The sequence below is a fragment of the Coregonus lavaretus genome (genome assembly GCF_964263955.1).
Source record: "Coregonus lavaretus genome assembly, chromosome: 4".
Taxonomy (NCBI): Eukaryota; Metazoa; Chordata; class Actinopteri; order Salmoniformes; family Salmonidae; genus Coregonus; species Coregonus lavaretus.
Window position 1 is genome coordinate 39,990,835 of NC_139991.1, and position 12,741 is coordinate 40,003,575.

General features: G+C 43.6%; 1 protein-coding gene across 1 annotated transcript; it reads right to left on the reverse strand.

The window, feature by feature from the left end:
* Positions 1-693: 693 nt before the first annotated feature.
* LOC311127811 (hypermethylated in cancer 2 protein-like) lies at positions 694-5,756 on the reverse strand (the record flags this gene model as incomplete). Its single annotated transcript, XM_084159692.1, has 2 exons — positions 694-2,190; positions 5,538-5,756. 2 exons carry the CDS (start codon positions 5,754-5,756, stop codon positions 694-696), a joined length of 1,716 nt encoding a protein of 571 aa, XP_084015818.1.
* Positions 5,757-12,741: the final 6,985 nt, after the last annotated feature.

Sequence of the window (12,741 nt, forward strand, 5' to 3'; positions counted from 1 at the left end):
TGAGTGTTAGCCAGCCATGCCTGGGGTCCAGTACGTGTCTTATAATGAGGTAGTAGAGGCACTGAGGTCCCTCATTGACCAGCGAGAGACAGCTACAACAGCCTGGAGGCACAGAACTGACACCCTGGGAGGACTAGTTTGGTTGGATGCTAAAAGCTATCATCAAAACACGTTTGAGCCACCTGGGATGGAAAAGAAGGAGTCTTTGGCAGATGGCGAGGTGTGGTGTGTTGACCCTGAGATTGCCAGTACAGCTGGCTGGCTGGCTCCATGTGGATTTTATGATGGGGTTCTGAGGGTGAAGTAACGGTTGGTATTAGTAAGATGGTGTTGAGGCAAGTCAGAGGAACAGTTGTCAAGAGGAGGTAAGGAATTATGGTTGCCCCAGTTGCCCTGATAAGGGTGAGGCTATGGGTGATGGTTGTTAAGAGGTTGAGATATGGGTGATGGTTGTTAAGAGGATGAGATAAAGTAAAGGAGTAGAGTTACTCAGGAGGAGTGGTTATAAAAGGTGGGGTAATTCATTTCAAGGTGAGTTTCTAAAAAGTTGAGGTAGAACCCAGGTGTGTTTACAAGGGTGAGGAGGTCCTATGGGTAACAGTAGCTCCAGATAGTTATCTGAAGATGAGGCAGACAGCCTAATAGAGCCCAGATAGCTGTGGTTCAGCTGCAGTAACCATGGTGAAGTGTCCTCTATGAGGGCGAGGTGTGCATCTTTAGATGGCTGAGGAGGTTGCGTTGCTGGGTGAACTTTCCACCACACAGCTGGCACTCGTAGGGCTTCTCCCCTGAGTGGACCCGCATGTGTTCGGCAAGGCGGTACTGGCGTGTGAAGCGCATGCCACACTCCTCGCAGGCAAAGGGCTTGAGGCCCAGATGGCTCCTCATGTGGCGGGTCATGGTGCCACGTTGGGTGAACAGCTTGCCACAGATGTTACAGGGGAATGGCCGGTTCAGCCAATGGCTCTTCTCGTGTTCCCGTAGTGACACGGCGTCCTTGCAGCTCTTACTGCAGACTGTGCAGCGATGCCGAGTTTCGTCAGCACCAGGCTCCACCCCCCGTGATGCATAGATGTCTGGGTCTGCATCTGGGTCTTCGTCCTTCAGGTATCCACCACCCTCCTCTTCTTCCTCCTCGTCTTCGAGGTAGATTTCATCCTGGGTGTGTGTGTCGACATGGGCGTTAAGCTGCTCGGAGCTGGGGAAGCCTTTTCCACAGGGGATGCAGACGTACAGATTGTCCCCCACACCTGGCTCAAACCCTGGCTGGGGCTGACGGTAGATGTAGTTGGTGTTCCCGTTTCTCCTCCCTCCTCCTCCTCCCTCACTCCCACTGTGCCCACTCTCTTCACTCTGGTCCTGGCTGTTCTCCTCTCCACCCACCTCTCCATCCTCCACCACTGGGGTCACTCTATCCCCTCTGACCAGCTTCTCTCCCCCTGGCGCCCCTGGTCTCTTCACTAGGCCGTTGGGCAGCGCCTTGCCCGTCTCCCCCAGGTTGGTGGCCTCTCTGTGGGGTCGGGGTCTCTTGCAAGGTGCCCTAGGCAAGAGGTCTGTGGAGGTATTTGGAGGCTGCCTCTGGTTCTCCTTAGGCTCTGGCTTGGCGCTAGCCGTGGTGGGAGGAGTGGGAGTGGGAGAGACAGATGAGGAGTGGGGGGAGGGGCTGTGGGGGAGACTGCTGGGGGACACTTCCTCTGTGGCGGTGCTCCCTGATGGACTCCTCTTGGACAGGTCCAGTCCTAGAGCCAGCCCATTAACCCTACTTCCTCCAGAGGGGCTGAGGGAGGCACACCGCGAGCCCGAAATAAACACCTCCTCCTCTGAGAGATCCTCTCTCAGCCTCCCCTCCTGGCCCCATCTCTGGTTCCTCTGGTTTCCCTTCCTGGACCCTGAGTGGTTGTTATGGTGCTGGTGGTTGTGGTTGGGGGTTGCTCTGAGGGGGGTGGAGGAGAGGCGGAGGGGGCCAGGGATGTGTCCATTGGGGGTTGGGGAGGTGGAGGAGGAGGAGGAGGAGGGGGTCAACTTGTTGGAGCTGGAGGGGGTCTGGCCGTTGTGTTTGAGCTTCCTGCGACAGAGAGCAGCTAGTTCGGTCAGCTGGAGGTAGCAGGCGGCGGTCAGGAGGGACGAGACACTGTGGTCACTGACGGAGTCAGAACTGGACAAACTACCTGTATAGATGAAGTCCAACACCTAGAGGAGAGAGGGGGTAGTGAGGGAGAGGGAAATCTTTATATTGTCCCAATGAGCAATTTGTTTCACAGCAAGTTGATATTAGAATACAGATAAAACAGCTGAGCGTTCAACGATTGATGTGAAATCTAAATTGATGAATGACAATGAGTCAATACAAATATATCTGTGTATACAGTGAATTCTGAAAGTATTGAGACCGTTCCCCTTTTCTACATTTTGTTACGTTACAGCCTTATTCTAAAATGGATTACATGTAGTTTTTTTCCATCAATCTACACACAATGCCCCATAATGACGAAGTGAAAACAGGTTTTTAGAAATTTTAGCAAATTAAATAAAAAACAGAAATACCTTATTTACATACACTACCGGTCAAAAGTTTTAGAACACCTACTCAAAGGGATTTTCTTTATTTTTACTATTTTCTACATTGTAGAATAATAGTGAAGACATCAAAACTATGAAATTACATAGTTATTATAGTAACCCAAAAAGTGTTAAACAAATCAAATTATAATTTTATATTCTTCAAAATAGCCCCCCTTTGCCTTGATGACCGCTTTGCACACTCTTGGCATTCTCTCAACCAGCTTCACCTGGAATGCTTTTCAGTTTTGAAGGAGTTCCCACATATGCTAAGCACTTGTTGGCTGCTTTTCCTTCACTCTGCGGTCCGACTCATCCCAAACCATCTCAATTGTGTTGAGGTCGGGGGAATGTAGAGGCCAGGTAATCTGATGCAGCACGCCATCACTCTCCTTCTTGGTAAAATAGCCCTTACACAGCCTGGAGGTGTGTTGGGTCATTGTTCTGTTGAAAAACAAATGATAGTCCCACTGAGCCCAAACCAGATGGGATGGCGTATCGCTGCAGAATGCTGTGGTAGCCATGCAGGTTAAGTGTGCCTTGAATTCTAAATAAATCAGACAGTGTCACCAGCAAAGCACCCCCACACCATAACACCTCCTCCTCCATGCTTTACGGTGGGAAATACCCATGCGGAGATCATCCGTTCACCCACACCGCGTCTCACAAAGACACGGCGGTTGGAACCAAAAATCTCCAATTTGAACTCCAGACCAAAGGACACATTTCCACCGGTCTAATGTCCATTGCTCATTTTTCTTGGCACAAACAAGTCTCTTCTTATTATTGGTGTCCTTTAGTAGTTGTTTCTTTGCAGAAATTCGACCATGAAGGCCTGATTCACAGTCTCCTCTGAACAGTTGATGTTGAGATGTGTCTGTGACTTGAACTCTGTGAAGCATTTATTTGGGCTGCCATTTCTGAGGCTGGTAACTCTAATGAACTTAGAAGTAAGTCTGGGTCTTCATTTCCTGTGGCGGTCCTCATGAGAGCCAGTGTCATCATAGCGCTTGATGGTTTTTGCTTCTGCACTTGAAGAAACTTTCAAAGTTCTTGAAATGTTACGTATTGACTTTTACGTATCAAGTAATGATGGACTGTCGTTTCTCTTTGCTTATTTGAGCTGTTCTTGCCATAATATGGACTCTTTTACCAAATAGGGCTATCTTCTGTATACCTTCTACCTTGTCACAACACAACTGATTGGCTCAAAAGCATTAAGAAGGAAAGAAATTCCACAAATTAACTTTTAAGAAGGCATACCTGTTAATTGAAATGCATTCCAGGTGAATACCTCAGGAAGCTAGTTGAGAGAATGCCAAGAGTGTGCAAAGCTGTCATCAAGGCAAAGGGTGGCTATTTGAAGAATCTCAAATATATGTTTAACACTTTTTTGGTTACTACATGATTCCATATGTGTTATTTCATAGTTTTGATGTCTTCACTATTATTCTACAATGTAGAAAATAGTAAAAATAAAGAAAAACCCTTGAATGAGTAGGTGTTCTAAAACTTTTGACCGATAGTGTAAGAATTCAGACCCTTTGCTATTAGACTCGGAATTGAGCTCAGGTGCAACCTGTTTCCATTGATCATCCTCAATGGACAACTTGATTGGAGTCCACCTGTAGTAAATTCAATTGATTGGACATGATTTGGAAAGGCACTCACCTGTCTATATAAAGGTCACAACGTTGACAGTGCATGTCAGAGCAAAAACCATGAGGTCATGAGGTCGAAGGAATTGTCCGTAGAGCTCCGAGACAGGATTGTGTCGAGGCACAGATCTGGGGAAGGGTACCAAAACATGTCTGCAGCATTGAAGGTCCCCAAGAACACAGTGGCCTCCATCATTCTTAAATGGAAGAAGTTTGGAACCACCAAGGCTCTTCCTAGAGCTGACCGCCAGGCCAAACTGAGTAATCGGGGGAGAAGGGCCTTTGTCAGGGAGGAACCCAAGAACCCGATGGTCACTCTGACAGAGCTCCAGAGTTCCTCTGTGGAGATGGGAGAACTTTCCAAAAGGACAACCATCTCTGCAGAACTCCACCAATCAGGCCTTTATGGTAGAGCGGCCAGACGGAAGCCACTCCTCAGTAAAAGGCACATGACAGCCCGGTTGGAGTTGCCAAAAGGCACCTAAAGGTCTCTCAGACCATGAGAAACAAGATTCTCTGGTCTGATGAAACCAAGATTGAACTATTTGGCCTGAATGCCAAGCGTCACGTCTGTAGGAAACCTGGCACCATCCCTACGGTGAAGCATGGTGGTGGCAGCATCATGCTGTGGGTATGTTTTTCAGCGGCAGGGCCTAGTCAGGATTGAGGCAGAGATGAATGGAGCAAAGTACAGCGAGATCCTTGAAGAAAACCTGCTCCAAAGTGCTCATGGCCTCAGACTGGGGCGAAGGTTCACCTTCCAACAGGACAACGACCCTAAGCACATAGCCAAGACAACGCAGGAGTGGCTTCAGGACAAGTCTCTAAATGTCCTTGAGTGGCCCAGCCAGAGCCCGGACATGAACCTGATCGAACATCTCTGGAGAGACCTGAAAATAGCTGTGCAGCGACGCTCCCCATCCAACCTGACAGAGCTTGAGAGGATCTGCAGAGAAGAATGGGAGAAACTCCCCAAATACAGGTGTGTCAAGCTTGTAGCGTCATACCCAAGAAGACTCGAGGCTGTAATCTCTGCCGAAGGTGCTTCAACAAAGTACTGAGTAAAGGGTCTGAATAGTTATGTAAATGAAATATGTCCTTTTTTATTAATTTTTTGTGTGCAAAAAAATCTAAAAACCTGTTTTTGCTTTGTCATTATGGGGTATTGTGTGTAGATTGATGAGAAGAAAAACAATTTAATCAATTTTAGAATAAGGCTGTAACGTAACAAAATGTGGAAAAGGTCAAGGGGTCTGAATACTTTCCGAATGCACTGTATGTGACTACGGTCAGTGAGATGCTGCCTGTCAGGTGACCCACCTGTCTGAAGACGGAGGGGCTGACCATCTCCGTGTCCAGGTTGATCAGGTTGTCGTGGGGGACCAGCGACTTGAAGTAGACGCTGCTGGCTGCCAGGACGTTCTTGTGGGCGCGGAATAGCGCGTTCTCCACCACGATGATTACATCACACAGGTATCCTTTGGCTCGCTGCTGGTTGAGCTGCAGCAACAGTTGCTTGGAATGGTTTTGCTGCTCCATCTCACACACACACACTTTGGTTAACACCCTTGGGAGGGAGGAGGAAATAGGGAGAGGTCAGTTACTCAGTTCTGAGAACTCAAAGAAATCCAACCACTAATATTCTTAGACTAATTTAAAGTCCTGCAGGCCCAAATGTCTCCTGAAATTCTTGCAATGCCCAGGATCGCCCACAAATGGCCAATACATCACACCTCTCTGCTCTTCCTGCAACCATTACACTGATTTCTTCACATATAGGCCCAAACAACATACTAGCAAGCAGAGAAAGATAAGCCTTCAAATTACCAACTTGATAAACTAGCCACCAACCCACTAACGAACCCTCAACTACCAACAAATATCAGAAACCTGGTCAAAATAGACAGATGAGCCCCACCCTGGCCCGTTGTAGCTCCTCTGGCAGCATTAGATTCTGAGGAATGAGATCTATCCGTCTGTTCATTATCAAAGCATGCAGCCATACATACACGCACATGCACGCCACGCACACACGCACCTACACATCATGTCATGATGTCGGCCAAAAGTTCCATCCCACCTGAACCGACTGAAATTCTAGGCATTTCTTTAAACAGCTCTTACACAAAAAGGGCATTATCCTTTTCACAATTTCAGAGTGTTATTTTGACCTCATATTGTGGAAATATCATCAAAAAACAGGAAATTGTTTTTAACTGCACTGGCCTTTTAATGAATCATAAACCAAATGATCAGTAAAACAACTAACTGGTAGGTCTGCCTTCACTTGTTACTTCTGTGACCCTTCCTCTGAGAAATTAGAAAATATCTTAAAGATGTGGGTTTTTGGTAACAGAATGACAAGACACTAGGCAATATTTCTTAAACTTACAGAAGGAAAATAATTTCTGCAAAACTAAATATAAATGTTAATATTAGTTGTCAGGGGTCTTGACTTCAACATTATTATGTTTTTATGTATTTATAATACCTTTTAAATATTTTTCTGTTAGATGTTTTCTAAGACCCCATTTTCCATCTGTTTGACCAGAAATCAAAGCCTTAATAATACATTTTTAGGATGGAAAACATATATATTTGTTTATTATATATGCCATAATTTCTCAACTCTTAGCTTTCATTTGACACAAAATGTGATGTGCTCCTATGAACTTCACATGTTAGTGCTCATTGGGCTTTTTATATGGAAATGCCCCTATGCTAACATGATCAGCTGGCCAGAATGATTATTTCCTGTAACAAATTCTGCATCAGCCAATTAAAGATGATGACGTAGTTGGACGTGATCTAACACTTTTTCATGAAATCAACCTTAACAGAAGTCAAACGGCATGATCTGCCAATCAAACTTACTAAAACACGTGTGAATGATCAACTGGACAAATACATCACAGTGTGGCAAGTCTGGCTCCTGGTAATTTTCTGAGTTTGCGGCAAGGGTTCGAATCCCAGATGAGATATAGTTTTTTCCACTGAAATGTAGAATTACATTTATTGTGTTAGTGTGTTGCGAAGGGAAGTGCAGCCAACACCTTGAAAATGAAGATTAAGAATAAATGTAATGATGAGCTGCGTCTTTCTTCCACTTTGTGGACAAACAAACTGCTAATAATCATGTTTATTACATAGACGTGTACACTTAAATGTACAACGTTTTAGATGCATTATTACAATCATCCACTTCGTCACATATGTGTTATTTGATACTAGCACCAGCAGGAGATTGTTTTTCTAATTTAAAAAAAGGCTGTTGTGTATGGCACGCAATCCCACACATAAAGTTTCAGAGCATACCGCCTTAGCAGGGGACACTACCTGTACCAACTGAATTGCAGTGGTCTGAAGGGATAGGTCCATTCTATGAATTATATTTCTATGATTAAATGACACCCACCCTCATTTTCAATGTGATTTGACCAATTTACAGTAGTTTTATTTACAGTACTGCGCTTCAGCAAAACTTAAGACCGAACTACTCTTCAGTTCTAAACCTCCATCTCCACTAACCCGTTGCCCTACATCTGTACAAGTAGCAGCACCCTGGGGTATTTTTAGCTTTAATACCAGGAAGGTACAAAGTTAGAAATACTACCACTGATAACAATGCATCCCATCTGTCTTGCCATACATCGATAAGGTATCACACATAACCCACGCCCCCCAAAAATACACACTGAAAAAAATAGACGTTTGGGTAATCTGTCTATCTAACGACTGCACAACACACCGATGGTGATAAGATGCTGAGGGTCCTTTTATGGGCCTACAGGCCCCGTCTGCCCCCCTCCTGCCCTGCCTGCTCAAAAACAACCTCATCACTTCAGATGAGAGAACCATAGACATATATAAACAAGCTGTAACCGGGGTCTGGAGGAAAGAGAACAGGCCATATAACCAGGTGGTCTGGTTTAGAGAGGGCACCTGACCTACAGCATCAATGAGTTTGCCCTGCTAGCTTCTGATAAACATTCCTATTTAAAAGACTACTACATTTCAATGTAGGTTAAATTAACCTGTTTTGTTCTATCCTGTGTGGGCTATACTGTGTTCTGTAACTGTTCTAGTGTGTGTTCTGGTTCGGCCTGTGTTCTGTCCTAGCCTGTGTGTTCTAACCTGTTTTCTGTTATATCCTGTGTTATTTTAGCCTGTGTCCTGTTCGCTTGTCCAGTGTTTCATCTTGTCTTCCTGGCAGAGATCACTGGCAGTAAATCACATGATCTGGTAATCTAGCTGGGTTTTAGGCATTAGGTCTGCTACAGCAAGCAGCTTGGCCCTCTGGTAAAACCTGGAGAATAGTGATAATCTGAGCCAGTCCACTTTATACTCTCCTTAATGCTCGTTAACTCAAATGAACTGTTTTCTACTGGAGATTTGTTTAGACCTGAGGTCAACCACCATTGTCCTGGAAAACTACCAGGGGTCTAATCCTAATCAGTACCCACCCAATCGATTCAACCTAACCTGAGGTTAGTCTCATTGAGATAAAATCTATTTTGCAAGAGAGACCTGGTCCAAGATAGCAGCAGGGTCAACGTTTAATTGCTGGGCTGGAACCCTCCACACACACACACACACACACACTAGAGAGGTAAAGAGAGGTATTTGAAGTGAGCAAGACATTGTGAGCATACATTGTTGACATTTTCAAAATATGACCAGCCTCTGATCGTCAAACTTCGTCTGTGTTAATGTTGACAGAGATTATTATAACCAGAAACTGATGTTCCGGTTCGCCGTGGTTCATGTCATGTTAATGTCATGTTCCGAACCACCTTCGGCCCACCTGGTGAGTGAGAAGGGAGGGGGTTTGATTGCATTAATCACAGACACCTGAAATGAGACTGGCTGCCACAGTAAGTATAGCACATGGGGGATGTGTGAAATTTACTCTGTCCTCAGCCTGTATCCCCACTTGCACCAGCGAATAACTTGCTTTTCGTCCTTTACATAAGGAGTAGAGTTACCAATAACCTTCCTACCAGAGTGCCAATATGGAGTAGAGTTGGCCTGAGCAGATCAAGTCACAGATTAGAGAGAACCCTGTTAGCTGCAGAGTTATTAACCTGTCTCAAAGCGAAGTCCCCATTGTGACTCTTACTGAGCCAGGTTCACAGTGTTCCGGAAAGGCCACCCCAAGGTTAGCCCATTGCACATGTTTACTCCTAACTAGCTAACATAATTATTACTAAACACATGTGAACTCCTAACATAATTAGTTGTAAGAATCTTAAAGGAAAGATTCACCCATTTTGAACGATATATTGTTTTTGTGCATCTCTGAGCGATGTTCTATCGATCGCCTGCTTGAACGGCGAATAGCTACAGATGCACATGAAAACATGAAATGACCCCGGGATTCTTTAGAACATCCCTCAGAGATGCACAAAAACAATATAACATTCAAAATGGTTTAATCTTTCCATTAAGATGCAGGCCAGGATTTTAGGAGTGTAGTTGGCGGTCTCTTACTACCTTGGGATAGAATACAAAATGTTTTTAAACGTCTATTTGCCAGATGTTATGGGAAGGGAACTTTGTTTCGTCCAGGTTTGTGTTCATTTGGTTAAACCAAAAAAAGGTCAGTAGGTTTTTACGGCCACAATCCTGAGTTTGTGTTTCAGACAAACAGCAGCCCTACCACTTGGTATAAAACTGAGGGATGTGGCTGAGGAAATGTAACCACTAAAACTCATAGACCAAGCTAAAAAAGCAGGGACTGGCAGTACATAAGAATGATTTAACACCACAGTTTTAAACATATTGCTTTACATTGTTGTTTATAAAGACTGAGATGGCAACAAAACAAACATTGGAGTCAAATAACCTTAGGCCTATTTTGGGTTATAATAGGGTAAGACAGTTGTACTAGCTTTTGTAAACAATCATGATGCTTTATGATATATTATTCAGGAATCAAATCATTAGGCCTAATTGAAATTAAACAGCAGGAAATATTGTAAGAGATTGTAGCGGTTAAAAAATAAACAAATGAATAACAAAATCCCCATAGCCATGTTTTTATTTCAGCTATTTACAATATTTTGTGGATATTCTGATGGATTTTGGTCTAACCTACGCAGCAAAACGTTAAATCATTGCTACTGGTTACAATGTTGCAAAAGCCCGACGTTCCTCACATATTCGAGAAACATTTCAATTCACTGCAGTAACCATCATCAAGCGATTCTAAACCAGTGTTTCTCTCCCATTATTTAAAATATCTGATTCAATGACACACAGTTGAGAGACAGAATGAGGAAAAAACATCAAATGGGCGATACTCGTCTACCACAAAATAGTTAATGGTCTACGCGCTGAAGGGGTTGGGTGAAGGAAGGGATCCACCAATGCCTTTTATTCAATTAACCTACATTGCTGCGCCAGCTCTGAATCAGATTTCAGTTCATATTTTAAATTAATATACGTTTATTATATGATCAAGTTAATTATCTTATTCCAAAGCTGTGAAAAACAAACCGAAGTCAGCAATGCACGGGTTAAAAGGAGTGCAGGTATAAAGGTGGTTGCAAGGCTGGTAATACTAGCTCTGACGTTAGGCTACACACGGGGAGACCCCTCTGGGCATATGCTACGAGCCAAATATTAAGTGTTTCTGGTATTTCTTCAAACAACGTAATGTAAACTCTTGAACACGACTACACACGCCAAGTTACATCACAAAACATGCGAGAAAAATTACATAGATTTACCTTAATTCATCGATGAACGCGTTTTTAATTTACCATCCTCTCGCCTACCTCACTACCCTCGTTTCGCACTCCCCCACTAGTATTCTGCTAGCAGCACTAACGATGACGTCACTTTCCTATGGTAATGAGGAAACCTTCAAAATAAACGCCTGCATTTCGAAACATTGCAAGGTGGATAACTCTACACCCGGGATGGGCAACTTTGATGGGGGTGGGGCCCACAAAAAAACGGAACTCATCATGAGGGGCCGCAGTGACTCGTGGGTCTGCATACCGTGGGCCAGTTTTATAACTAATTTCATGCAATTCTGCACATTTTGCCATAGGGTGGAGGCAAATGTTTGCCGTTTTTAATATGATAACTGACAATCAAGGCCCCACCCCTGTCGGTAATTCGACAACGCTTACTACAAGTTTAGATAGCTGGCCACTAGACTAATTTACCTATCTAAAAAAAAAAATGCTGACATGGACTAATTGAGTGACTGCTAATGCACAACCAAATTTTGAAATTGCACCTTGTGTATTCTATTATTCTAACTCTCAACAGTAAGTTGAGACCCCGACTGGTCTGCCCACCCCTGCTTTACACTGTTCCTCAATTTCAGTTTATGTGAGAAAACAAGCACTGAATAGTTTAGGGCCCCAATACTCAACTGGCGGACCGTGGACTGGATCCGGCCCCATAACGGGGTCAATATGGACCACAGTTCGGGCTTCAACCCCTGGTATCATATAAACACACATAAGACATGGAAGAAAGTGTAGAATTGCAGGAAATGAGCTTTAAAACAGCAACAACAACAAAAAAACTCTGCTTCATGAAAAATGTGTAGAATTGCGGGAAATTAGCTTTGAAACTGCAGAGAGAAACAAGAGGGTTGTGGGTGGGGGTTTGTTACTATGCTAATAAATTACATTATCCATCGGGACCTTTGCCACCTAGGACATTTGTGTGACTGGACCTTCTCAAATAGTTACTGAGTACCCCTGGTATAGGGAATCATTCTACCAATCTAAATCTCTGTGAAATATATTTTCAATAACAAAAAATATCGTTTTTAGGCTACAGCTGTTTTAAACTAGTGGACCAAAACTGCTGTTTGAAGCTGGTGGAAGAACAAAACCTTTGGTTAGAAGCTGGTGGACCACTAGCTTCAAACATCTGTAAAAAAAAAATTTTTTTGTTATTGTAAATATATTTTCGATGGTGATTTAGATGATACAATGATTCCCTACACTATTCAGTGCTTGTTTTGTCACATAAACGGAAATTGAGCGAACAGTGTAGATTTTAGCAACCAGGAAATGACAGAGCGATTTCCACTAGATAACCCAGCCACAAAGTCAGAACAGCTTTCCCAGATGCCGCTCCAGTGGGAGAAATCAATAGCAATAATACTGTGAAACACTATCGTTCCACTGGTTGGTTTAGGATTCCTGGCAATGTAAATAGTTTGTATGTATGCTTGTTTGCATGTCTATTCCTCTTTTGTTTGTTGATAATTGTTTGTTAATAATAATAAAACAAAATAAAAATACAATAAAAAAATAAGATGCAACATTTATTTTTATTTTTTATAAACGGGTTGGTTGTCTAACAAAACCGACGCGTGCGCAACTATGGGGCAATCAGACTGGGTTGGCTTAGATTGTTGACAACATGTATGTTATATTTAGCCTCCAATGTTTATTGAAAGCATAAATACATTTGCACAATGAGCACTTGTTGTCTCTCAAACACATTGTTACAGTTGTTGGTTAGCTAGCTAGCAAATTTTAGCCATTAGCTT